Below are 26,983 nucleotides of genomic sequence, written 5' to 3' on the forward strand. Positions count from 1 at the left end.
AAATATATTGTGTCTATACTAAATGCTACTATGTATAGGTATGTGTGTGTGTGTGTGTGTGTGTGTGTGCATTTGTATATAAATAAGTTCCTTTGTATGAGGGCCTCAAGGTTGATTAGTTTTTCAGCCAATTGTGTTAGTAATACCCTGTTTAAATAATGTCATTATTATTATTATAATAAATTATTATTATTATTATTATTATTATTATTATTATTATCATCATCATTATTATTATTATTGACTTTAAGGTCAAAGGTTGACTCAGGCTTTTAGCTGTAAACGTTTGTGATCATGAAAACATAAAAAAGTGAACAGATTTTAATCGATTCTTTTTTGTTTATATAGCTCTGACAAATACGCAGAATGATGCCACTTAAATAACTATGTGGCCATATTTGATGTTAGATTAGCATCATTAAATAACTATGTGGCCATATTTAATGTCAAATTAGCACAATTAAATAACTATGTGGCCATATTTTAATGTCAGATTAGCATCATTAAATAACTATGTGGCCATATTTGATGTCAGATTAGCATCATTAAATAACTATGTGGCCATATTTAATGTCAAATTATCATCATTAAATAACTATGTGACCATATTTGATGTCAGATTAGCATACTCAAATAATTATGTGGCCATATTTGATGTCAAATTAACATCATTAAATAACTATGTTGCCATATTTGATGTCAGGTTAGCATCGTTTAAAAACATTGTGGCATAATTTGATGTGAGATTAGCATCATTAAATAACTATGTGGCCATATCTGATGTCAGGTTAGCATCATTAAATAACTATGTGGCCATATTTGATGTCAGATTAGCATCAATTAAAAAACTTTCAGGCCATATTTGAGGCGAGATTAGTATCATAAAATAACCATGTTGCCACATTTAATGTCAAATTAGCATCATAAAATAACTATGTGGCCATATTTGATGTCAGATTAGCATCATTAAATAACTATGTGGCCATATTTGATGTCAGATTAGCATCATTTGCACTTTGGAACAACTAGACACCATAACATATCTTCTAATGACATCTCTATGTTGATATGACTTTCTGTTAAGGAGAAGTTGCAATAACAGAATTTTCAAGATAAATTTTTTTAACAAGATTTGAACGATGTGTGATGTGGTTGTGTGTAGTGTCAGAAAGGTAATGAAAATGTGGCCTCCACCAGTCACCTATCACTAGTGTGTGAATTGTGTAGTCATAAATTGAAGAACATGTGGGATCATTTTCTGTCTGGATGATCTAACAATCTTTTCATTCAGCAGTGAGCTAATCATCCAAATCCTTTAGTGGTAGATAGTGTGCTGACATTTAACTGTATGTCCATCTATCTCTACCTTATAACATCACCTAAACCACCGGGTAGAAATTCATAAAACTTTATAGTTATGCTGCAACTGATATAAGTTTGTACAACATGGGAATCAACATTAGAAATCTGCCTACTGGATGCCAGGACACGGCTCAAAGGTAAGATACACCAAAATTTCAATCAGAGTAGCAGCTTTAATTATTCTGTGACCAATGTTAATAGATACAGTCACAGCAAGAAAATACAACATGCATGAAAAAGAGCTTTGCATTATCTCCTCTGGATCAATACATGGAGTGGGTTTCAATTTAAATAATTTGTAAAACCATTTCTGGTTTATTAGCAAGGATTTGAAAATAATCACCTTTTTACTAGTGAGAAAGTAGTCCATATCTTTCCCACGGTGTATGGCCTCAACTGGTTGACCACTGTCCACATTATAGGTGTCATACTGTATCGCCAAACAGATGTTAAACAGAGCAATCTGGATTATAGAAGAACAAAATGGTTGTACTATTGAGAGAGAGAATGAAAAAGGCAGAATATGACAAATGTTTTCATTCAAAAAGGCAAAGATTTAAGTAAATTTGTAAATAATATCAACAAACAAAGTTAACTTATTACTTTCTTTGAATTTAAACTTATTATTTTATTCATTGTTACTGTTGCTGCTGCTGTTGTTTATATAAGTAATGTTGAATCAATACAATATGTTCATTATAAGAAACACATCTCCATGGATTTTCAGAATTAGATGGCATGCAAGAGTACTCTCATACATTCCCCAGTAACACACTAAATACATGGTCTACAAACTCAAGAAAAATCTTGTTTAAAAATGGACTGATTTGGTTTATTGCAATTATCCTATCAAACTTTACAAATAATCAGCATGCAAAATTTGAGTTCGGGTTTGCTCAAAGTTGAGACTTAAGCAGTTCTAACTGCATCGACTTGATATACATGCAGTACTGGTATTTTTATCAGAACTGTGTCTAGATGCCATGGGAACTGAATGATTACTTAAGAAGCTTCTACAAGGGTAAAATGTGTCATCCAACATATTTCTATAATGCTTCTTAAAGTTTGCCAAGAACCACTGGAGAAGAAGCAAACTTTAATTTTCCACTAAGAAGCAAAATGATTGTGAGCAAACACACTGACAACTCAACCTGACTAGAGTCTGTTCTCAAACATTTCATTGAAGGATTTATGATAACTTCTAAACAATCAGACCAAAAAGGAAGCAAATGCAAAAAAATTGGAAATTATATGTTTAAGCCCTGCCTTTATGTTTTCATTAAAACATCCCTATGTTAAGAAAATATCTCCATTTTTCATCCAAAATGGTGGGAGGAATTTCCCATCTAAATTTTCAGCTGTTGTTTGCGGCGGCACATGTTCAAGGAAACATTCCTATAAAGTTTGACCAAAACTGTCCCAAAGGAGAAGACACCATAAACAAATTTTCCAATTGTTCCAACTGTATGGAAGTCACAAGGTTTCTTAGAGAGCCAGTAACAATTCAAGTTCTGTAAAACATGCTGTAAAAAACATTCTGCCAATGGTAAAATATTTAAGTAACATGGCTGCTTGGGAAACCACAACAAACATAAGTTTAATAAAACATATCCTGGGGAACATCTATCAATTTGTTTCCTTCAAAGTTTGTTAAGTAGTTTTGGAACAGATGTCTGAAGTAAAGTGATCACCTGGTTGTTACACTCTTCATCTCATTGCTATTGCAAACTAACAAAAATATAACACTAGCAAAATATTACATAAGAAAGCAAATTTTTCAGTAAATTATGTTTCTCTGAGAATACTTACCCAATCACACTATGTCAGCATTATTAGCCTGCTACATTGCAAATCCAGCCCTACTAAAAGAAGAAAATTGTCTCTCCCTGCCTATTTCAATTGACATTATGCAGTAACTCTTGCCCATGACCCACCCCCAACACCAAAAGGTGTCGCTAGGTTTTAGCTGAGTGAGATACTAATGAAGATGATCACATGGTGTGGTGGTTGGGAGGTTTTATTAAGTAATATGACTGGAAACGTATTCTCAGAGAACATAATTTACTTAAAAATTTGCTTTCTCCTATGAATCCCCAATCACATTACGTTAGGAGAATAAATAATAGGAGGGGATGCTGAGCATCCGACCTCTAACTCGGGTATCCTTCTAGGGAACAATAGCTGGATTCCCCATGTGATTGATAACCTGTTCTCCTTATTACATAAGCAGCACAGCCTGAGGTCATTTGATCTGTGATCCTAACATATAGTTAAGAAGATTAATACTATGGGGATCTGTTCAGTTAAGGATCCAAGTGATCATGGCTGTCGCATCCAAGGCACAGCTATTTTTGGATTGTTCAGCAAGCAGGAAGATTGCCAGTGAAGCCAAATCTAACACAGAGAATGTCGCCACGATGTTCTGAACCAGCCCAAACATTGCATGGACCATGTTCTTATTTACTTTGTAGTACAATGGAGCTGACATTTGGACAGCTGCCAAATTCTCATTGAGAACCAGAAGGTCTGCACTAAAGGCGTTGGAGTGCATATGATACCAGCAAGAGGAGTAAGTCACTTAAACATGGCTTTCTGAGAAAAACCCTGAGTTACCCTGGCTGCAAATTCAACCTGAAAGCCAGTCATTAGTCTCTTCTTCCTCCCCAAAATCAAGTGATGCCTTAACTTTGTAATGCAAGGCAATGATAGGGGGTGGAGGGCATTCCAAAATGGCCAACACTCGATAGATTTCTTCAAAGATAGCTTGAAAGCTGGTAGGGTGGCATCGACGATTCAGGCCAGCCATATTTGGTAATGTCACTAGCTCTCCCTTGAGGGTAGACAGTGAGTAATGGAAAGTTCGACATAGCTGTGTCTGCCAGCTGATGTGAATGGTGAGTGGTCAACCTGGGTGCTGGTGGTATATAAGACAGTCCGACAATCACCGGTACTAGACGCTCTGAAGGCCTGGCTTAACAGACAGATTTCTTATTGAAATCTCCAATATATTAGTAATAAGATACCAATGGCATGGCTAGATGGACAGATCTATCACTAAGATCCCCATATGAACTATTTGGCTGGACCATTTCAGCAACAGCAAAAAAATAAAGCGAAAACTAGGAATGGATTGAAATTAATAAGTCGCTTAAACACTGTTGTAGCTAACAGAGACAAGAAAGTTTCATATCAGAAACCTAGGGCCCTGTTATGAACTTATGTACAACGCTTAGTTAATACCTAAACCACAATTCTATCAAAAAAGCGTGAAATACAAATTAACAAAGCACAAATATCAAGCAGCATTTTATGATTTTGCTAATAAGAGCTCCATAATGGCTGGAGTAAGCAAACAAAGTCAAAGGTATCCTAGCTAAAAATGACCTTGTATATGGTCAACAACGGCATGGTGATCTTAAATAATGAAGTCCCAAAAGGTGACAAAATCACTCAAATTGGCAGAATTGTAAAATAATGCATACAAAATGCAGTAGATCAATAAATCTGCATAATACATCCAAACAGAATATTAGACGGGCACATAGGAACACAAAAATGGCTGTAATGTCGAAAGAGGAACTGTACGACATGCTCTGTACAGCAGCGAAGCTAAACACTAGCGACATCTGGCTGTGAGAAGATGAGATATTGAAATAGATAGGGAAAGAAGATTTTTGTAGGGTGGATTTGCAAGGTAGCTGGCTAACATTCATAACATTATATGATTTGGGAATGTATTCAAAGGAGACATAGTTCTCCAATGTTTCATTAATATTGGTCTAGTAGTTTAGTGAAGATGTCAAAATATATTTTCCACCTGGTTACTACTGGAAGATGATGCCTGATGCATATCTGGCACAAATGTTGAAATCAAATCAGATTTTGTCTCTGAAACACTTATGCCCCTGTTGCATTCATTAAAAGAAAGCCCAAATATGAAAATAGTGCAAAATTTATTAAAATGGCTCCAGTTGATCTACATACATTTAAACAGACCCACTAAATCATTTACATTCATAGCATTGTGTAAGTAATTAATCCAAAGCAAGATTTTGCACTATAAAAAATACAATGTGCAAGATGCAAACAACAGCATAAAGGATTTATAAATGTTAAAAAATTGCTAAAATGGCATCAAATTTTAATTAAAGCAACAACATATACATATAAACAGTCCTTCCAAATTTTGTTTGTCATTTTCAGAAAAATCATTTCAAATAAAGTCAGACGTTTGGAGAAATATAATATTGGTATGACTAGACCTTAAAACATGTAACAGGAAGAAGTGAAACCAACAGTGTATGTAAAATCCATAAACTATTTATCTCCCTACAACATAAAATGAAAATTCAAATGACACAGTATTGTCAAATAAATTCCAATAATCCTAAATATTCTATCTCAAGACCAAGGGCACAGAAAATTCCAAATGAATTCCAACAGTCTTGAATGTCCTGATGTAACACAATGATGCAGTCCAGACTGTCTCTAAATGAGTTCACAATAATCCCAGAGTAGTGTATATAAATCTAAGAAGTAAATAAGCATGTTAGTAATTCCAGTTAATATTTTTTTAAATAAATAATTCCTCTTGAATTACATCTGACACAACTGCAAACTGGAATGAATTATTTGTTTATCAAATCCTTATTTATATTCACCTATAGACAATTTAACTTATTAACCCCTGGCGCCGTGTTCACGCATCAAGAGGTAGTAGCCTACTGCCGAGCTCTGTAGTGTCAAGGTCATTATGATACACTGAAGTGGGTGGTATTATAGAAAGGCAGATAGATGTAGCTTACAATGATACCAAATAATCTGGACGTTCTAGTTGCACTACAAAATACAGAGGGAAAAACCTAATTTTGTTAACTCAATTTCTTTTCACCAAAATTCGCCCGTGGTCGGAATCCAATTTTGTGTCCAGATTTGAGACGTTTTGGTCTCAGATCTAAGGCAGACCGGTCTGAACTGCACATAGACAGGCGAACTTTTGCAAAAGTAGGATAAGATGGGCATTTGGAATAAAGAGTGGTCTCGATATGAAAATGATGGGTCCATTAAGCAAAAAAAAAAAAAGAAAAGAAAAGAACTCCAACTTTGACCCTTCTTTTAATGTGCAAGCAAAACAGCATATGAAAAACAATGTTTCTAACCCAACTAGGCATAACTAAGCTTTATGTTAATCGAAAATCTCTTGGAAGTCGATGTATTAGGATGTATTCAGAAATAGCCCCCAAAATGTGTTTCCTACTCGCATTTCAGGCGAAAATGACAAAATATGGTAATGAGTTAATATGACCTATAACATTATAGACATTGAAGGTTTCCAATGGAAAAAACCTAGTCTAACTGTAAATAAGACTTACCTTGAACTCTTCTAAGTAAATATGTTGTTTACAACTTACAACTATGGACAAAAATTAAGCACACAATATATTTAACTATGCATACTGTAACACAATTCAAAATCTTTAGTTTCCTAATTTGTTGATCTGTATTTGCCAACAATTTTGCCAGTATTTTCCTTCCCGGGCCTTACTATAATAATAGCTGATCTGCCCTGTGTATAGACTTTAGAGTAAAATGGATCTGAGCAATACCTATTTCAACTAATGTATTTTAAATGCATCATTGGACTAACTAGAAACTATATCAGTTTAGAATTCTTTGGATAGTCAATAATCTTTAAAAATTAAAGCTGCTTTGAACAAATAAAGATAAGCAGCCAATCAAATCTAATTCTATTTTCAAATAGTAGTAATTTGCTGCTGTTTTCCAAATACTTTTATCGCTGCTTCATTGAAGTATTGATTATTACCAAGAGACGGTAACGACTCATATGATTTAGGCCAGTACATGCTATGATCTGCTTTACACAGTAATGCTTATATTATATGGTAAAATCTAAAAGAATCACAGAGATGGTTTTTCAAAATATTGTTGGATTTTATACACAAATTTATGAAGTATAAAAATCAAGTCTTAGCAGAAATGATGCTTTAGGTCTTTTTCAGATTCAGATGTATATAAAAAAGGCTTGAATACAATAATCATGGAAACATATGATTCACTCTCCAATTAGTCTGAAAACATCATCCATCATAATTGTACATCAAACACATATTATTCTAGAAGACCTCATGAAAAGATTGGCCTGTGGACCAGATGAGCGTCTTCAAATAGAGTCATTATTATTATTATTATTATTATTATTAATATTTCTTCTGACAAATCACTTTGAGAATAATTAACAGAATAATAGATTTGGATAGTTCTTTCACCAAATTTTAATTGTGTGCCAATGTTTTACAATTTTGTACCTAAATCACTGCATCTAACACAATACTTCTAATTCCATGGTATAAAAAAGACAGATTGGGAAGTATGCCATGTTGAACTTGATTTATACATGACTTTGCTAAATACTTTGTTAACAGATATTACAGAAAACAACAATGAATAAATGATAGATATGAAAATGTGTCTAGAATTCCCATTAACCTACCATCAAGTCAATTAACCATTCTTAAAAACTAATCTTTACTCAAACAAAAGCACCATCGACCAAGTGTTCACTGAATGATGTTTGGCCTACAGGCATAAATGATAGACTGGTGATAACTTAAACATACAGTGCTGATATTTATCCCTGTGGACAAAACCAAGGTATCCAAATACTTATGAAAATTACTTCTATTTTTTATATCAGTACTACTTATTAAATAAAGTTTGCATGCTGATTAGCTCACATGTTAAATTTCACATGAGAGTAATATCTTTTTAGTTAGACTGGATAGACAAATACTATGGATACTTCATATGGCATCTATTCTTGGAATACTCATCAATGTGGGTCAAAACTATATAAGTTCAGAATTCTTTAGATAGTCAATAATCTTTCAAAATCTAAGCTGCTTTGAGTAAATAGAGATAAGCAACCAATCAAATCTCATTCTATCTTCAAATAATATTAATTTGCTGCTGTTTTCCAAATACTTTCATTGCTGATTCATTGAAGTATTGATTAATACCAAGAGAAGGTAACGACTCAAATGATACTTGATATGATCTGCTTTACAGAGCAATTCTTATATGGTAAAATCTAAAAGAAGCAAAGAGATGGTTTTTCAAAATATTGTTGGATTTTATACAACAATTTATGAAGTATAGAAATCAAGTCTTAGCAGAAATGATATGTTGGGACTTTTTCAGAATCAGATGTATATAAAAAGGCTTAAATACATTAATCGTGAAAACATATTTCTCATTCTGCAACTAGTCTGAAAATATCATCCATCAAAACTGACCATAAAATACATATTATTCTAGAAGACCTCATGAAAAGATTGGCCTGTTGACCAGATGAGCTTCTTAAAATAAAGTCATTATTATCATTATTATTATTATTATTATTATTATTATTATTATTATTTCTTCTAACAAATCACTTTGAGAATAAATAACAGAGTAATAGATTTGGATAGCTCTTTCGCCAACTGTTAATGGTGTGCCAATGTTTTACAATTTTATACCTAAATCACAGCATCTAACACTTCTAATTCCATGGCATAAGAAAGATAGATTGGGAAGTATGTCATGCTGAACTTGATTTATACATGATTTTGCTGCACATTCCTCCCGACATACTTTGTAAACAGATATTACAGACAACAACAATGCATAGTAATATATATGAAAATGGTTCTAGAATTCTCATTAACCTCTCCTCAAGTCAATTAATCATTCTTATAAACTAATCTATATTCAAACAAAAGCAAGTGTTCACTGAATGATTGAAATTATGTTTAGCCTACAGGTATAAATGATAGACTGATGATAACTTAAATGAATGTGAAACATACAGTTATCCATGTGGACAAAGCCAAGGTATCCAAATGCAGGTACTTATGAATATTACTTCTATTTTATATATATCAGCACTTCTTATTAAATAAAGTTTGCATACTGATTAGCTCACATTTAAATTTCAAATGAGAGTAATATCTTTTTAGTTAGACTGGATAGACAAATATTATGGATACTTCATATGGCATCTATTCTTAGAATGCTGATCAACAAAGATCAAAACTGTCAGCCAATGAGTCCCTCCTTTCTCAAATCACCATTACAGCTGTTGGACTATACAGAATAGTCAGAGATAATGAATTTTGCATCTGCATTTGAATTATAAGGTCTTTAACCCACACCGCATTAATCTGGTCTATCAGTGTTATGATCGTGGATACAAACAAGCAAACAAAAAAAACATTATTTGGTTTTCATTTGTTGATTTTAAAAATAAAGCAATTCAATTCATTTTCAAAGACAACACTGGTGTAAGGGGCACAATGATGAAAACACATAACTTTATTACTGTGATTCCGTAAAAGTCACAACTATCTATACATGGAGAAGTTTTGATTTAACATAAAAGATAGAAATGTTAGCAGCCTACCTTCTTGACATCTCCTTTGTCTGTTCCAACTAAAAGCTCAGAGTATCCTCCAGCCAGTCTACTACCAGCTATTTTTCCCAATAGGGTGTCATCAGCTGTGAAAATAGCTGTGCTGTTCAATTTCACATCAAAGCTTGCCAAGTAACCATAGGATTCTAAATATATTTTAGTACAGTTCAGGTATTCCTTCACAAAAGATTCCTGAAAAAAAAATATTAAAAAATAAGTGACTCAACATCAAAATAAAAATATAATGTTATGGCAATAGTAAAAGAAGAACAAACAAAAAGCAAGCAAGCAAATTGAAATCTTTAGGGAAAATATGTTTTTCCCCAATAACTTGACAAACATTTGGTATACTTGCAGAATAGGGTAAAAGGGCAACATTTACCTTTGTGTTGTGTGATATTTGTATGTCAATATGCTGAAATATTCAATAACATACCATACCTAATGAAAAGGGGATAGTTCTCTTTTTTGCCACAATATATTACTTCAGTTTCCTTTAAAACTAAAGAGAGTATACATAAAGAGTAAATCAAATTTCCTCAAAATTTGTGAGGTGATTCTTGAGAAGAATTTTTAAATCTTTTTCAATAAAATTATTAATGGCCAGCTATGGATTATCAGTATTACTTGTACCAATTTGAAAGGCTTTCATGCAATGATGCTTTCTGTCAAATTATGCCTGATTCTGCTAAGCAGTTTTACAGATGATAAAGGGCTATACCATAAGCTGAACAGACCATATAATCCCAGGTGAGCTAAAGGATTGTGTAAAACTTATTATAAATGCATTATGACAAATAATTTTAAAGTAACATCCAAAACTTCTCACTGCATGCTTCTAAAATTGTTATGAGTCTAGGCACTTACAAAACATAACAAAAAAGAGTGAAGGCAACAAGCTTTGTAAAATTTAAGAAATAATTTATTTCCCTAGAATACCAAGTAAAAAATGAGAAACCAGAACTTATCGTTTTACAAATCAAATGCAAAACAAAATCCAATAATTAAAAAAGTCCTAGTAAATACAAGTCCTGATTGAAACTGAGTTTGGATCACGATGAAATCCAAAATGGAAGACGATAATGTCTGTTGTAACCCGTGAAGTGCTATCGTGTCAACAGTTTCTTGTTGAATCAGAGAAAATATTATTCCAGTTTTGAATTCCATATAGATTTCAGCGAATGTCTTTGTCCAAGAATTTTGTAGAGTACTTATGTATTTCCAGGGAAAATAATCACTTGATTTTCAATAAAATAAAATTTCAACTCAAACTGGTCACACCATAATGTAACTTGACATCTCAAGTGTTTTAAGCCCGACTGACAGACTTCTATCAACTTCTATCAAGACAACAGTTATACACTAATTTAAAACGCAAAACAGATTCCTGGATGACGGTCAACCTTCTACAAAAATTTAAAGTTTGTAATAATAGACACGTGCTTAATGTCACGTAGTCCAGGTATGACATTGACTTAACTTAATGATTCTTACTCTGAAAAAGAATGTAAAATTTCTTTTACTGTTGTTTACCAAAACTATCAATGGTTTTGAATCAAGGTTATAAACTAGATAGTGTTTCTATTATTAGCTGTTTATCAAAAGAAAATAACATTCAGGTCAAACAGAATTGAACTGAATTTCTGGACAATGTCAAATCCAGGAAATGGTTACATTACAATAACATGTTATGGAATTACAAATTTTAAAACTAACAAACAAACAATTCAATTAAATATACATAGCAAAGTTACATCTACTAATTCTTAAAAATTATGAATCCTGATAATAATTCAAATTGACAATTATTTTGGCATACAATACTTCTTTTTCCTTTATTAATCCCAACAAAAGAGTTGGAATTGTTTTCCAAATTCTGTCAGGCAAAACAACTATGCTATAATTATCTATATTAAATTACACACGTTAGATATTAATAAGAACAACACAATGTGAATTTGCCTAAAATTAACACAGTTTCGTTATGTGTCTCTCTCTCCCTCTCATCCATGTGATAATTCTCATTCCAGAATTTTAGAATCATTGGTCAAACAAATCTGGAATTTTCAGAAAAAATGTTGATTTTTGTCTATTGGTTATAATAATGAACTCATGTAAAATGTATTTTGTCTTTGAAGTGCATTTCTTCCATTTGATTTTTATTCATTTCAACTGCTGAGTATTCAAGCCATCACTGTTATTCTACAATATCTCCATAACATCAAATTTGGAAGGAAAATATTTTGTAATCATTCACAAGCTACCTGTGTGTGCTATACATAATTCTTAGTCATGACCTTTGACCTTGATCCTGATATAATTGATAAATGACCATTTAACCCATGACTCCTAATCTTTTTTGGTCCAGCTACATATAGTAAGAAGAGTTCAAGAAAACATAACATGTTAATAAAATTATCAATTCAAGAGAAGTAGCGATGCCATGGTCTTCATGTTGGAGGTCTGATCAGTATCAATTTTGGCAGGTGAGCATCAAGATATCATGAGTAGTCTTTTAGTGAATACATGAGACGCCCAGGTGACTGAGTGTTAAAGCTTGGCTTTACAGATCACTCACACATATCACCTCTGTCTACATGAGTTTGAGTGCTGGCAAGACCAGTAAGGATATGTGAGAAAACTTGCCATAAGCCCCTCTTCGTTGGTGATTTTACCCAGTCTTCCTTCAGTAAATATTCTGGCTGTCATGTGCTGAAAATGTCATTAAACCCCACAAAAAAACAAACCTTTGTGGAAACCTCATTAAGATATGACCCTACCTTCAAGATTACATGACATAGAAGATGGTCACACCTTACCATCACAATGTTCATTTAGGACCAACTAGATCTTGTACGAAGTCTTTCAGTTAAAACAAGGATCAATTGTATTGTTTTCACTTAGTATGTCCCTAAAAGAGCCTGTCTTTGCAGCAGATGATGGTTATCCACAAGGTCATCTCATGAAGTTAAATTGGCAATGGTGTTGTACTTGTGTGTGTTTTGTGTTAAGCTAACCCTTGATGGCTGATATTGACTTGCTGTGTAAGGGCTGTTTCATTGTGCCTAATGACAGAAAGAAAACAAGAAAAAGTGTATCTTTCTCCATGAACATTTTACCATAAGCAAGTGTACAAATCAGATTACCCTCAGCACAGTCGTCAGGGTCGACTAGGGATACAACTGCATCTTTTTCGCTCCAAACCCCAAATTGATATGCAATTTTAATATCAGTCAAAAATCATGGCACAGTATGGCTTAAATTATCAAAGATTGCTTGCTGAAACATTGGAAAAGCAGGCTAGTTGAAGGTTGATATGAACTGTCCATTTTGTATGTTGAGCTATTCACAGACACGTGTTTAACACACCTGCCATCCAGATTATTTTCATCTATGTGTTAACATTTGCTTGCATTTTCTCTGTGGTGTACCAACCCATGCAAAGTGTGGTGTTCCACTGACCTCATGTTGAGGACAAGGGCTAAACTATTTGGTAAAAGGTGGCATAATTAAACAATGATGCCTCCATGCCCTTGAGATACTCCCCTGTCATTATCTTTTTGACCTCTTTCCTACCCTGGTACATCTGTCTATTGGCATATATCTGATTTGGGATGTCCTTGACTGTCAATAACAACACGCTGATAAGGAGACTGAAGAAATGTTTGATACCATGCATGAGATTAGCAGACTTTGTTGCATCCTCAACCAACGAAACATCACCTTCACACACTTTTTGCATGCATGCTCAGGTCGATATTCCAGACAGGGTCACACTTATTCAGCACCATCCTGTGTCATTGACACAGCAGTCAGCTGTGAAGGATAGCCACCTATTTGATGTATTGCTGCCTGACCATGCATTCAGGTTGCAAGTGGAAAACAACATCAAACTCTAACAACAAAATATCACCTTCACATATTTTTTGCAAGCGTGCTCAGGTTGATATTCCACACAGGGTCACACTTGTTCAGCACCATCTTGTGATGACATAGCAGTCAGTTGAAAAGGATAGCCACCTATTCCATGTATGCTCACCAAGTGGAAAACAACATCAAATGCTAGAGATATGCCACCTATGATGTAGCTTGCTCCCTTAATCATGTTCTGGATTACATTATTGTAGCCATGAAGTATCAGCTCAAAAAAGAGGCAGTCTGAAAGGCTGCATTTGGTAGGATGCATGTTATCATTCAGCAACTCAGAGTCATGAGATATGTAAAAGCAGTTCCCAAATGCAGCAGCAACATCTGGATGGGATATCAGCAGAACCATTGCCAGTGCCTACGTGTATCATGGCAGCATAGGCATTCTGTATACTCTGATCTGTTAAAGAGGTAGTCTGACAGGCCAGATTGGAAGTATGGTATGTGATTATTCAGCAGCTTCAAGTAAAACTGCAAGTAAAAGATGTTCCCAAATGTGGCTATAACATATGCATCAGGCTGTGAATGGCAGTGGAAATGCAAGTTTCGAAACATATGGCAACAGTGTTGGCAATTTGTTTACCCTGATAGACTGTGCTAGTCCACTCTGTGTCCATCAACCAGAGATCCTTCTAGACACCACAAACATCTGCATTATCACATTATCAATACAGGCCACTTCGTTCCCCTCAAGCTTAATACTGACTTTTTATGTGGGTGCAGCTGATGTTTTTCATGACGGTATGGTTGGTATCAGTCAGAGCTGAGCTGCCATTTAGATCTATTGTAAATGCAAACCTAGCAATACCAGGCACACATACATCATTGAGGTATGGAAATATGATGACAGCAGCTGCTTTTGTACTACTATGGTGCCTGGATTATTGGTCACAACAGTACTTTGAATTCCTTCTAATCCAAGCATGTATCATAGGAAAGGAAATTGGTTGAGTTTTTTCTGTATTGAAACACGCTTAAGTCTTACCAAATTGGTGCTACTGGAGTGCAGATGTCATTCCTGGAATATGTTAAGATTTTGTAGTTGAATTAGCAGTCACAAAACATGATGGAAGACTATAAAATGACCAACTTTGGTGGTCACAAAGTGAATTTGTCCAAGAAAGATGAACTCACTTACCAATGAAAAAGAAGAGCTATATATGGAAATCCCTTCTTAGGCAATAGCAATGAGGTGCCAGCTCAGTGGAAGAAAGAAGAGGCATCAACAATGGAAATAGAACAATGTCTACTCAAGATCAATGTGTACCATACAAGATGAGTTTTCAGATCTTTTGAAGTTGAAGTTTTCTCAGTTCCAGTCCATTTTTAGCTGCAATTCATTCTATTTCATATCAAAACCAGATATACAATTGCTAATCAAACCCCAAGCAATATTATCCAAAATGTCCTTTCCCACCAAACACTGAATTAAAATATCCTTTATTTCTGGTTTTGTTAAAAATGCTATTGCTTCAGAGAGATCCAAATGTCTGTCAAGCTCAAGCAACCCGTCCTTTTTGAAAGACTATAACCATTCCTGGTAGGATTTAATACAAAGTTCTCCACTTTAGATAATATTGTGCATGATAGATGGTTTCACTAAAGATTTCTCAAATGTGTGAAATTAAATATCTTTACCAGGAACAATGAAAATTTTTCGTTCTTAAAATATCAATCAAAATTAATCTCTGAAATGTTTTAAGGAAATTCATATCCCAGATGAGCCTACAATTTCTGTTATAACTCTATGTTCTTAAATTAAGTAAGAGAAAGAAGCAAAACCAACAAGTTTGTAAAATCAAAAGCTACATTTATCTCTCTAAGTTACAAAGTGCAAATGTATGTGGAACTTACATTATTGTGAATTAAATCCCAATTAATCCTAAATGTTCTATGACAAGTCCAAATGTAAAAACAAATTCCATATTCCAATATTCTTGAATTTGCTTGTGTATCAATAGCTTTGAATAGGTTGATGTACCAATAATCTTGATGTATAATACTGATATAATCCAAAAAGTCTCCAAATGAATCAGAATAATCCCAAATTAGTGTTTTAGTCCAAAAGATCCTGTGAAATTCCAATGAATAGTGCAAATAAATAAGTCCTCTCAAAATATATATCAACACAACAGTAAATTATTCCATTGACTGGACATGAAATAGGTATACGTTTTATTAAAACCTTTATGTAGAGACTGTCACCTGACCTATGATACACTAGTATTTTCTGGAAAACGTCAATAACGTTTGTAAACAATAACACGCTTCTAGAACACTCTAAGTTTATAAGTAAGGCCAGGTCTTGAACTCAAATATCAGTAAATAACTTATTTATAACTTAAAAACATGAAAACATCTCAAGTACACAAAAAACCCTATCCTCAATTACAGCCAAAAGTCAAGCACACACTATTAATTAAATATACATACACTAGGTAATGTCAGTAACTCCTCATAATTTTCTTTTTATCATACACCAAACTTGGTCCTGAATCAAATGTGTGTGTGATTTAGATTTTTAACGTAGCTTTAACAATTTTCCAGTCATATCGCGACGATGTCTGCAGTGTGGCAGCTTTATAGTGACGTCTAGCACTGGGGCATCGTGCCGCAGACATATAGCATGATGTCCCACCCAGTCACATTATCCTGACACCAGGCCGACCAGTCCTAACACTAACCCCTTAATGCTGAGCTCCTAGCGAGGCAGCTGTTAGTACCAGTTTTGTAAGTCTTTGGTAAGACTCGGCTGGCGTTCAAACCCACGACCTACCGTATCCAAGGCAGACGCTCTAATCACTACGCCATCGGAGCGGTCCCAGAGTCAAAAGTTTGGAAGATGAAACTCAGAGCTCAGTACAACAGCCACACCCACACCTCATTTTCGTAAATTCAACTCATTTTCAGAGGCTGTTCATAGACATGTAAATGACTTAAGAGAGCGGTATGATTAGGTTGACCTAATTTGTCACAAAAAGTTACATTTCTGACATTTTGTAAACTAGTTGACACTATCTCAAAACAAATCTCCAGTCAGCAATGCATCACAGTTTATCACTGTTGTCGAGTAAGCAAGGGGCAAAAAACTTCACTGAGAAGCGAAAAGTGTCTTGTAAAATTTCTTCATCAAAGATTCATTTCAATGTCTAAAATGCAAGTCGGTTAAAATTTCTTTGTTCTAGCTCATAAAGCACTCATTTTGTTGCTGCAGGTATTAAAACTTTTGTAGGCACACACAATCAAGTGTTGCCTGGCATGATGGGATATCGTATGTTTTCACACAAAGGATATATTGTTCACATGTGAAAATATTGGAATGAAAAAATATGAACATCAGTACCTCAATAAGTTTCTACATTTAACAAAAACGTATATGATGACTTATGATATATATGTTCATGCACTCACTGATGCTTGTGAATGTGTTCTGGGTTGAAAGTTTGGTTTCAGAATAGCTGTATTGTTAAGCCAAAAATTGCACATTGTACGGTATATACTTGGCAATTAATAGAATGTTTATTAGTTCCTGTCGATATGTGATTTACCTTCTATAAATATAAAGTTATCATTTATTATTATTATTATTATTATTATTATTATTATTATTATTATTATTATTATTATTACAGTGTTTCTTTAAAACTATAATCATGTGTGCTGAAATATTAACATAAAGTTTGGTCATTGTACCTTTAAAAATTCATATCCGTGTATCTTTAAATTGGATCATAAAGAAAGAAATTTCCATCACACCCTCAGAGAATGCTTGTCCGGTGCTCAGTTGTCGTTTCCCAGATTTTCTTTTGTGCATACCGAGAGTTCTCTGACCAGACCTGTGATTTTCTGGACGAGTGCCAACAGCTAATGAGTTGAGTTTCCATAAGATATGGACACCTGGTCTTCCAGTTCTTTTTCTCTTCCATAGTGTAAAAGATTCTCTTTATCTTCTTTTTTAGAAATTGATGTTTATATTCAAAGTTCAAAACCTTTTAAAAGACAGTTTGCAAAGGTAACTGACGATTTGAAAAGGGTACAAGTATAGCCTTTTTCAAAAGTGTAATATCTTGTGGTTGGGATTTGGGGTGTGAAGATGTATCTAATTAATCCTTTAAATAAATCCTAAAATATTTACCAACACTTTAATACCATATACAAGCAGGCACAATTTACCAAGAGTAACAATAAATCTCTATTTCTGTCAACAACAATGTTATTTCCATGTAAAGAAATACCTTAATTATATACTTATATGTAATGAAATCAGTAATGCACCTAACAAATCTAAGTGTTTCCACATATTTTCTGTTCTGTTCATAAACCAAATTGACATTAACATCACGCTTTGAAACAATCCTTATTTGAGTATCAATTATCTTCTCCTGGATTTCCTTCAGTGTATATAGACAGATGACAATCATATTAGACTATGGTTTTTCTTCATTGGTACCAAAAGCAAAAATGTCAACCAGGGCCTTGTTTTCTTCAGATAAAGACTGCTTTTTTCTGGGATTTATGTTGTACAAGATTGAATTTATTTCCTTTTGTGAAAGATGAAAGTACAAGTAAAAGTTATTGTCATCTTTATAAATTCTAATCAACTTTGATAGAAAGGGTTGCCGTCATTTGTACATTTCTGGCTCTAAGAAAGCAGACATGGGTTTCAGCTTGAAATATAGCTCTGAAGTTAATATGTTGTTGTTGTTGTTGTTGTTGTAGGGTTTAACGCAATTTTTCAGCACAAGATAGGCTATACATGGCAGCCAGTATAAATGGTGGAGGAATAACCTTGGAAAACACTGGAAAGAACCACCGACCCACGCAAAGCTACTGGCAAGCTTTCTTGCATAACCACATTAGCCAAATCTGAGACTCGAATCCATGCAGACAGAGGTGAGATAGCAGTGATCTGTAACGGTGGGCGCTTTAGACAACTTGGCCACTTGGGCCCCCTCGGAGGTAAATAAGTTAATTGTTCTTCATTTTAAGCTGTCTTTTCCCTGCAATAGCTTGTTCTATGACTTCAAAAGCATAAGTGCGATCTGTGTTCCAGTTGGTTAATGAATAGTGCCAAAACCTTTAGTCAGATGCTAGTTCAATATTTATAATTATATAATAGTATAATCCAAATCCAGCTCCAGGCCTTCACGAGTGGCGGAACCTGTTTAAACTGACTGGAGAAGGGATGACAGGCGAATTTCTGGCACCTCAAAACCAGATACTTCGGGCAGATGAGGCTCGTTAACCTTGGGTAGTCGCCCATCTAGGAGAAGTTAAACTCCGATTTCAAACCTTCGCTGCCTTGCGATTATACCCTCTAATGGGAAAGGCTTAGGGAGTAAACTCCAATAGAAAATCCGGAGGCGGAGTCCCTAAGGCGACTTGGCATTGATTTCAGTGTCATCTCGGTAACTCCTGCGACGCAACTGGTGCCATGACGTATCGACTTGTCCTTTCCCTTGGATCCATCAGCTGCATGGAGAGGGGGGATCAGCTGCATGGGCAACAGTTGATTCTCCATATCACCCTGCCCAGGCTTGCGCCCTGGAAAGGACATTCCAGCTTCGCGCCACAGCGTCGGCACAACACGGGAAGCAGCAGTTTACCGGTTATAAGTCACCGCTCATTTGGTGTAGAGCCAGACGCTATGGGTTCTTCTGACGGTGGGAGAGATAATATAATTATTTTGTAAGCAGGCCAGCAGTTGTTAATGAATAGTGCAAAAACATTTTGTCATATGTTAGTTCAATATATAATTATATAATTGTATAGTTATTTGTAAGCAGGCCAACAGTAATACATTAGCAAATTCAAAACACCACCTTTGGTATACTCTATATTTTTGGACTTGTGATAGAACTTGTGGGACTATTTGGGATTTAATTCACAATAATGAATGTTCATTTTAAATTTTCACTTTGTATTCAAGGCAAATACTTATATGTTGAATTTGTTTTACAAAACTTCTCAGTTTTCACTCTTTTCTGTTACTTAGTTTAAAATCATAGATTTGTAACAGTAATGCACTGCAATCCATGCAACAAACAATTCGAATATTATGTTTCTGTAGCAAATTCTTACTGTGACGTGAATCATGTTCTGATCAGACCTGTGATTTTCTGGATGAGCAGCAGTGCACAAAAAGGCAACCCAAGCTAATTTACCATGAGATGAAGATAACGTTTTGCCCAGTTCTATCAGGTTTCAAAATGTGTCATACAAAACTGACTTCACCTCCTTTTAGGAGCCACAACAGCTCTAGTTGGAAATGCATTACACTCATAATCCAAGTGTCACAGGTTCAATACCAGACCAGCCTCAGTGTGTCCATTGGAAAAGCACTTAGCTCCCATTTCTTCAGCATGATATAGCCAATAATGTGTTAAAAGTGCCTTTAAAATCTACAAAAACAAATCATCTCCTTATAAAACAATAGTGTTCATATTCAGATGTTAAGCCATTTAAAAGACAGTATGCTGTGGAGATGAAGAGTTGAAAAGGGTATATATCATTTCTTGTTGGTGGAGCAGGTGATGGTGTTTGTATTTAATTTCAATCATGAAACGAATCTATCAATATTGACAAACATTGGGACACCTGGTATACACAAGCAGTCATACTTTACCTACAGTAATAATAAATCTCTAGTACTATCAACTGTCCGAAGCAATTTCTCACCTGATATACGTATTGAATTCGGTACTTACATTCTGGCATGGTGGTCTATTAACAGGTCGAGGTACATCAATGTATGCATAGCTTTCGTTGTAAACCAACTTGCCATTTCCATCACACTTTGAGACAATCTTTGTTTGAGCCTCAATTATCCTCTCCTGGATTTCTTTCAGTGTATATAGACAAATGGCACTCCTATCAGTCGAAGGACTTTCTGGATCAATACCAGCTGCAAAAGTGGCAACCAGCGCCTGATTTTCTTGAGATGTAGAAAACTTGTCTCCCAGTTTTATCACGTTTCCATGTTGTACAAGATTGAATTTATCTCCTTTTGTGTTCTTACATTCCAACTCTAAATCAATGTATGAGAAAAACGTATCATCATCTTTACAAATTCTAATCAATTTTGATACATAGGGTGAGTTAATGTTACTTTGAAACTTCTGGTTTGTAAGAAAGTAGACATGTTTTTCAGTTTGAAATATGGCTCTGAAGAAAATAAGATAACTGTTCTTTATTTCTTCCTTAATTTTAAGCCTTCTTTTAACCAAACCATCTTGTATGATCTCAAAAGCAGATGTAGAGTCTGTGACCCTGTTTGTTATTATATAGTATGGAAGGTTATTGTTTGTTTCTTGGTCATATGTTAGTCCAACATACAAATCTGTACCATTACTTGAAAGAAGACCAACAGCTGTTTTGTTCCGATTCCCATACACGTATAAACCACTGTTAACGTTAACATTACTCACTGAAACACTGACAAGATTTGTAGCATTATACAATGCACACTTTCCATTGTCATCAATACCACAGACAATCAGGGTATTATTATTTGTCTTTAATAAAATCTTGCTGTAGCATGAATTACATGTATATTGAATTGAATTCAGGATACTGAGGTTATCAGTATACAACTTGTACAAGTCTCCATCTCCACCTAAGTATAGAACACCATTTTCCTCATCCACCACAATGTTCCTTAGATTAGCATGGCTAAAACTGTTGTCTGAAATGATCCCCCCAAAGAGTGTTGCAACGACTGTCAGATTCACAAACGACAGTAAACTAATCTTAGACACCTTCATCAGTTCCATTACCTGGATGTACCTGAAATTGATAAATACACATGCAGAAGTTACAATGACATTTTATCAAGTTTTCATTTATTACTAATTCATTCAGTTATTTATTTCCCCCAAGATATTGGTCTACTTATAAAAAAAGGAATGGATTTATCATTAAACGTTCCTTCTCTGACGAAGCCTAAACTTTTTAAAATTTTGAGATGGGATTATCTTTCAAGCATTGTGATGTTTCGATTAGACTGAATGTAACAAGTTGTATAACATTGTAATGTCTGAATGGAATTTAGGATGGCCAGGTTATCAGTATACAACTTGTACTAGTCCCCATCTTCATCTAAGTACAGAACACCATTTTCCTCATCCACCACAATGTCCCTTAGATTATCACGGCTAAAACTGTTGTCTGAAATGATCCTCCTACATAGCGAAGTAAGGACTGTCAGACTCATAAAGGACAGTAAACTAATCTTAGACATCATCATCAGTTCTAGAATATAATGTTCATGAAAGTCATAAGTGTACACATAGAAGTTAGACTGTTATTTTCTACAATATATCTAAATTTAGTTATTTATTTGTTTTATGATTAGCCTGATGAGATTTCTTTGTATCAGTGATAAAAATGTGGAAGTGGATATAACATATACAAGGCTTTCTTAAATAAACATTTACCAAATGATTGTAGCAAATGGAGATGGGTTTGTTATTGGAGAAGAAAAATGAAAACGAAATTAAGTGGACTTGCAGATATCAAAATAAGTGGCTGGAGAATATTTCCAACCATGGAGAAGCACATACTAATTCCTGAACTTGTCGGCACTAGAGATCAAACCTGAGACTGTATTAACAGAAAGCAACTGTTTCAGTTGACCACTTCCCAAAAACTGCAGACTGCAACTTTCTTCACACTAAATACATTATTGGAACCTAAAAATGACAATCTGAATAAATGTATGTATGTATGTATGTATGTATGTATGTATGTATGTATGTATATATATATATATATATATATATATATATATATATATATATATATATATATATATATATATATATATATATATATATATATAATTCATGTTTAGGGATTAGTATGTGCATCAAAAAGATCAAACTGGACAACAGCAAATAGAATAATAATAATAATAATAATAATTATTAGTATTATAATGATGATGATTTTATTTTCAGAGGGTGACTACCTTTGTTACAAATTAGAGTTAATCAACTTGAAACCCTCTATTATATATAAATAAACAAACTAATACTAATGTTTTCAAAACACACACACATCACACACATACACACAAGCAATTTCACAATGCATTAACTACTGTTCACATAAATGCTACACCGCTGATGTAGCAGGAAACAGGAGGTTGGTGGTGTAACTTGTACTTCATTTGCGAAATACACCAAAGCAGCGGCGTCGCTAGGGTTGGTGTCACCCAGTGCGGTAAACTCATGGTGTCACCCCTCCAGACTTCCACCATTTATTTCTTCTTCTTAAAATAAGTCCAATTTGCAATTTTTCATTTTGGTGTCACCCCTCTGAGATGGTGTCACCCGGTACGGTCCGCAGCCCCCGCACCCCCCCAGCGACGCCACTGCACCAAAGTTTTTTATATTTAATCCACCTAATACACCTATTATGGAAGGAATATATACTTGGGGCTGATTAATTATGACGTGGAGTGTTATTCCAAACATGCGCACTTGAAAGCTAAATGCAACGCTCTTTTAAATAGCACCCTTATTGAGTTACGGTAATTTGAAATTGTGACATTTTAATCGTCTTAGATTTGAGATACCAATAGATTCTCTTTGCTGAAAAATGTTGTTAAAGTAAATGACACATCATTTTCCCAAGAATATTCTTTCATGCTTATGCAATACTTTCATTCTAAGCATTATATTTTGAACATTATCTATTTAAAGATAAATAATTATTTTACACGGAAAAGCTTTAATTGTAGTACATGGCAAACTTGCAAACCTTATAAATTTGGTTCATAATCCATACTATTTCATTAATGAAATAATGAAATGTATGTATGTATGTATGTATGCATGTATGTATGTATGTATGTATGTATGTATGTATGTATGTATGTGTATGTTTGACTGAGTGACTGACTTTGTTTATTTCCACCTCAACAGAGATTTCAATCAGTTGTTTTCATTATTGCATAATAGTAACAAGAACATTAAAGTGACAATTAATAAATAAATACACAACACACTAAACATGCAATATATTGACACAAGTGCAATAATTGACGTAAGTCCTCCACATTAAAATTATATTTTCTGCCTCAATCTTATTAAAATCATAGCCAGCATGAAAGCAAGGGAAATAGGCAAACATATGTATTATTTTCAAAACAATTCTTTTGGAAGAATATCCAACAATTTAGACATACGTATGAGGTACACTGCATAATTAATATTTGCAGTAAGCCATTTATTTTATTTGAAATCTTGTTGTTATAAATTAGTAAGGTATATTAAACACGGAGCTATTATGTACATCAAGTTGGTCTAAGGCACACAAGGATAGAAACATATGTACAAGCAAGGTATGTATGTATGTATGTATGTATGTATGTATGTATGTATGTATGTATGCATACATGTATGTATGCGCGAAGCATGCAAATATATGTGTAATAGTAAATGCATTCCCCCGGGCAGGACTTTGCAGCTTCAAGGCGGCAACAGAACAAGTGCACACAACACCACGCATCTCTTAATGAACCTACGAGATCTCAAGCCGTCGCTGGAGGAACTGTGGCGGCTATTCCTTGATGTGCCCGACAAGAAGCTCTTAAGCTTTGCATTCATCGCGTTGGTTATGGCTTACGAGCAAGAGGCAATTGACATGAATGGGTACCATGCAGTTATATCGGGAGATAAGACAGACGGGCATGCACACGATGAACAGGCTGAGAAAATATGGCGTAGTGCACAGGCCAAACGCTGACACCCAGCAAGTTCGGACCAAAAGTTGGCGGATGGACCCCTGTTTTCCGGATGTGACGGAAGTTGAGTCAAAACCTGTATTTTTGCTACAACTTTGTCCCTTCCGGAGGTCCATCAGCCTGCCTACTGATAAACTCTAATCATATTTCGTCTCGACCCTGTGAGAACTGAGCCAACCTTTTGGCATTAGTTATAGACACGGCGATGTGAGTCGCGAGGATCGCCATTTGGGTCGCGTTAGTGATGGTTGTACAATTATTCATATTGTCCAAAGTAAGCGTGAACTCGTCGTAGGTCAGAAAGATGTCTCAAAGAGCTTGTGAAACCATATCGCTGATGGTATTAAGCTTGCTGTCGGACCGGGTTCATATCTGATTGTGCTTGTTAAGTTTCACGTTCAGGCTTCGCACATCATACTGCCCGAAAAACATCCTGCAACTGAACAGCACGCCTTCCACAGTGAACATGGTAAGGTCGCCACTATTGTATCCTGCACAATAATGCCTGCAACCTCACACATATGACCAGGGTGCTCGAGGCCAAGATATCTTGAAAGTTAATGGCAGGTCAATATCGTTGGCAGAGATACCATCGCTTCTAAATTCCAGTCCAGAGCTGAGACTTAATGTCAAAGACTTATTTTCCGGCAGTTGTTGTGAAAGGTAACTTCAGGGGTTACCACCATTGACAAGTTCATCGCAATGCAAGCCAGAGACGCGTGTATAAATCATCTAGGTTATAACCTTCATAGACACGTGGTAATGACGTGGACATCCCCTGTAACTTCTGGGCATGGTAGAGATAATGGCTGACATATAGGAAAGCCTACTATTAACGAACTTTACTTTCTCGAACGCAAACGATATGGTAGTCCTGGTTTGAACATGCGGATCACAGTTTTCTGTCCGCATTGCAAGGAAAACGTCAAATTCTTTTTCAGGCTCTGTGATCGTATCAGCCTATGTAGCTACAGTCAAATAGTAGATCGTCAGTAGCCAGATCAGCCCTAAAGAGAGGCTTCCGCCATGTAACGTAGGGATCACCAGCACTCGACTTACTGGCGTTGTTCCTAGAGAAAACGGGAAGCGGAAGCAGCCTTCAGACGACAGTGTAAAGCCGGCAAGTTGTTGAGTTGTTTGACCTCACGGTCATACCAATATAAGCCTTCGTAGAGGCGTATTGAGGGTTCATTGTTGCATCCAACTCTACGATTCTATCTGTACGCTTGGCCATTAGGGCGTCCACAGTAAAGTAACATTAATAAGAGTCTCTGACCTTGACAATAAGGAGGTCGATTGTTGGATTAAAGACATCAGCATATTTTGACGCAGATTAACGGCCATTCTGGGCAATATGCGGTATTTTGCATCCGAGGGGTCCAGGGTGTCGGCATTCCCTGTAGCAGTCACGTACTGCAGGTCTACTTATGACTTTCTGTTAACGTCCTTGGGGCCATACGATTTTGTTCGCATACATTTTCCATCAGATTGCCAATCTTGACCACCTTGGTAAACACGGCCTCGTTAACAACGTTCCGTATCACCGGAAGGCACACACCTATACCTCAAGCAAACCCTTGGTAATCGACAGAAGCTTTGGTCGCCGGTTGTGAGCATCCGAAGGGTCCAGCATGTCAATGACCTTGAACAAACTTATGTCCAGGTTACTTGTCATAATGTAGCATGACTTACTGACCCTTCTTGAAACTGGCCGCTGTAGGCACTGTTCGACGGTGCCCAGGGCAAAATGTGTAGACGGTTTATACTCGAGCTACTCAAGGGTTAGTAAGAACTCGAGCTCCTCGCTGAGAGGCTGTGGATGTAGAAAATTCCATCGTGAAATGGTAGCCACACAATCATTGCAGTGCACGTGGAGACGATGCCACGATAACACTGTTGACAAATCTATCTTTACAAACGATTTTATTGGTGCACGTTATTTCATCAGAAAGGAAATCAAAGCAATTCTTGAAAACACTGACATTGCCCTGACTATTATCGGAATCACTAGATACGCTGATGATTATACGAAATCGCCTTATCCATATATTATGTTTATCAAAGTCTTACGAGTCTATCCTCCTAAACAAAGTAAAAGAAAAGAGCAAAAAGCAATAAACTTTGTAAAATTCAACAATAATAATTTATGTTCCTATAATACAAGGTCAAAATTAAAAAAGAACTTGCGGTATTTCGGACTAAATCCCAAAATAATCATAGAATCAAAGACACACGTCCTAATAATAAAACTTCTCAATAAACATTATTGTAAATCCAATTAATTGCAGCGCCAAAATTTTTGATATGTCTGTGATTGCTCGCAAAGTGTTGTCGTGCCAGGAGTCTTTTGTTGGATCACAATTATACAATGTACGGATTAAATCCTTATTTGATATTTCACTGGAAATTCAGGTCTCTATTTGCAAATGTCAGAGCATTGTTGTATTTCTAAAGTAGAAATAATTTGAATAATTCCA

General features: G+C 35.2%; 1 protein-coding gene across 1 annotated transcript in view; it reads right to left on the bottom strand.

The window, feature by feature from the left end:
* Positions 1–26,983, bottom strand: part of LOC149788886 (plexin-B-like) — a 446,804-nt gene that overhangs the window by 28,141 nt on the left and 391,680 nt on the right. Inside the window, exons 2-5 of the mRNA XM_089973559.1 lie at positions 20,467–21,544; positions 13,872–14,117; positions 9,824–10,024; positions 1,706–1,825 (exon numbers count right to left, since the gene is read on the bottom strand). Coding sequence (XP_089829685.1) covers positions 1,706–1,825; positions 9,824–10,024; positions 13,872–14,117; positions 20,467–21,531 — 1,632 coding nt within the window. The 5' untranslated portion in view covers positions 21,532–21,544. The remainder of the gene's footprint in view (positions 1–1,705; positions 1,826–9,823; positions 10,025–13,871; positions 14,118–20,466; positions 21,545–26,983) is intronic.

The sequence above is a fragment of the Sinohyriopsis cumingii genome, chromosome 11 (genome assembly GCF_028554795.1).
Source record: "Sinohyriopsis cumingii isolate HCF-2022 chromosome 11, ASM2855479v2, whole genome shotgun sequence".
Taxonomy (NCBI): Eukaryota; Metazoa; Mollusca; class Bivalvia; order Unionida; family Unionidae; genus Sinohyriopsis; species Sinohyriopsis cumingii.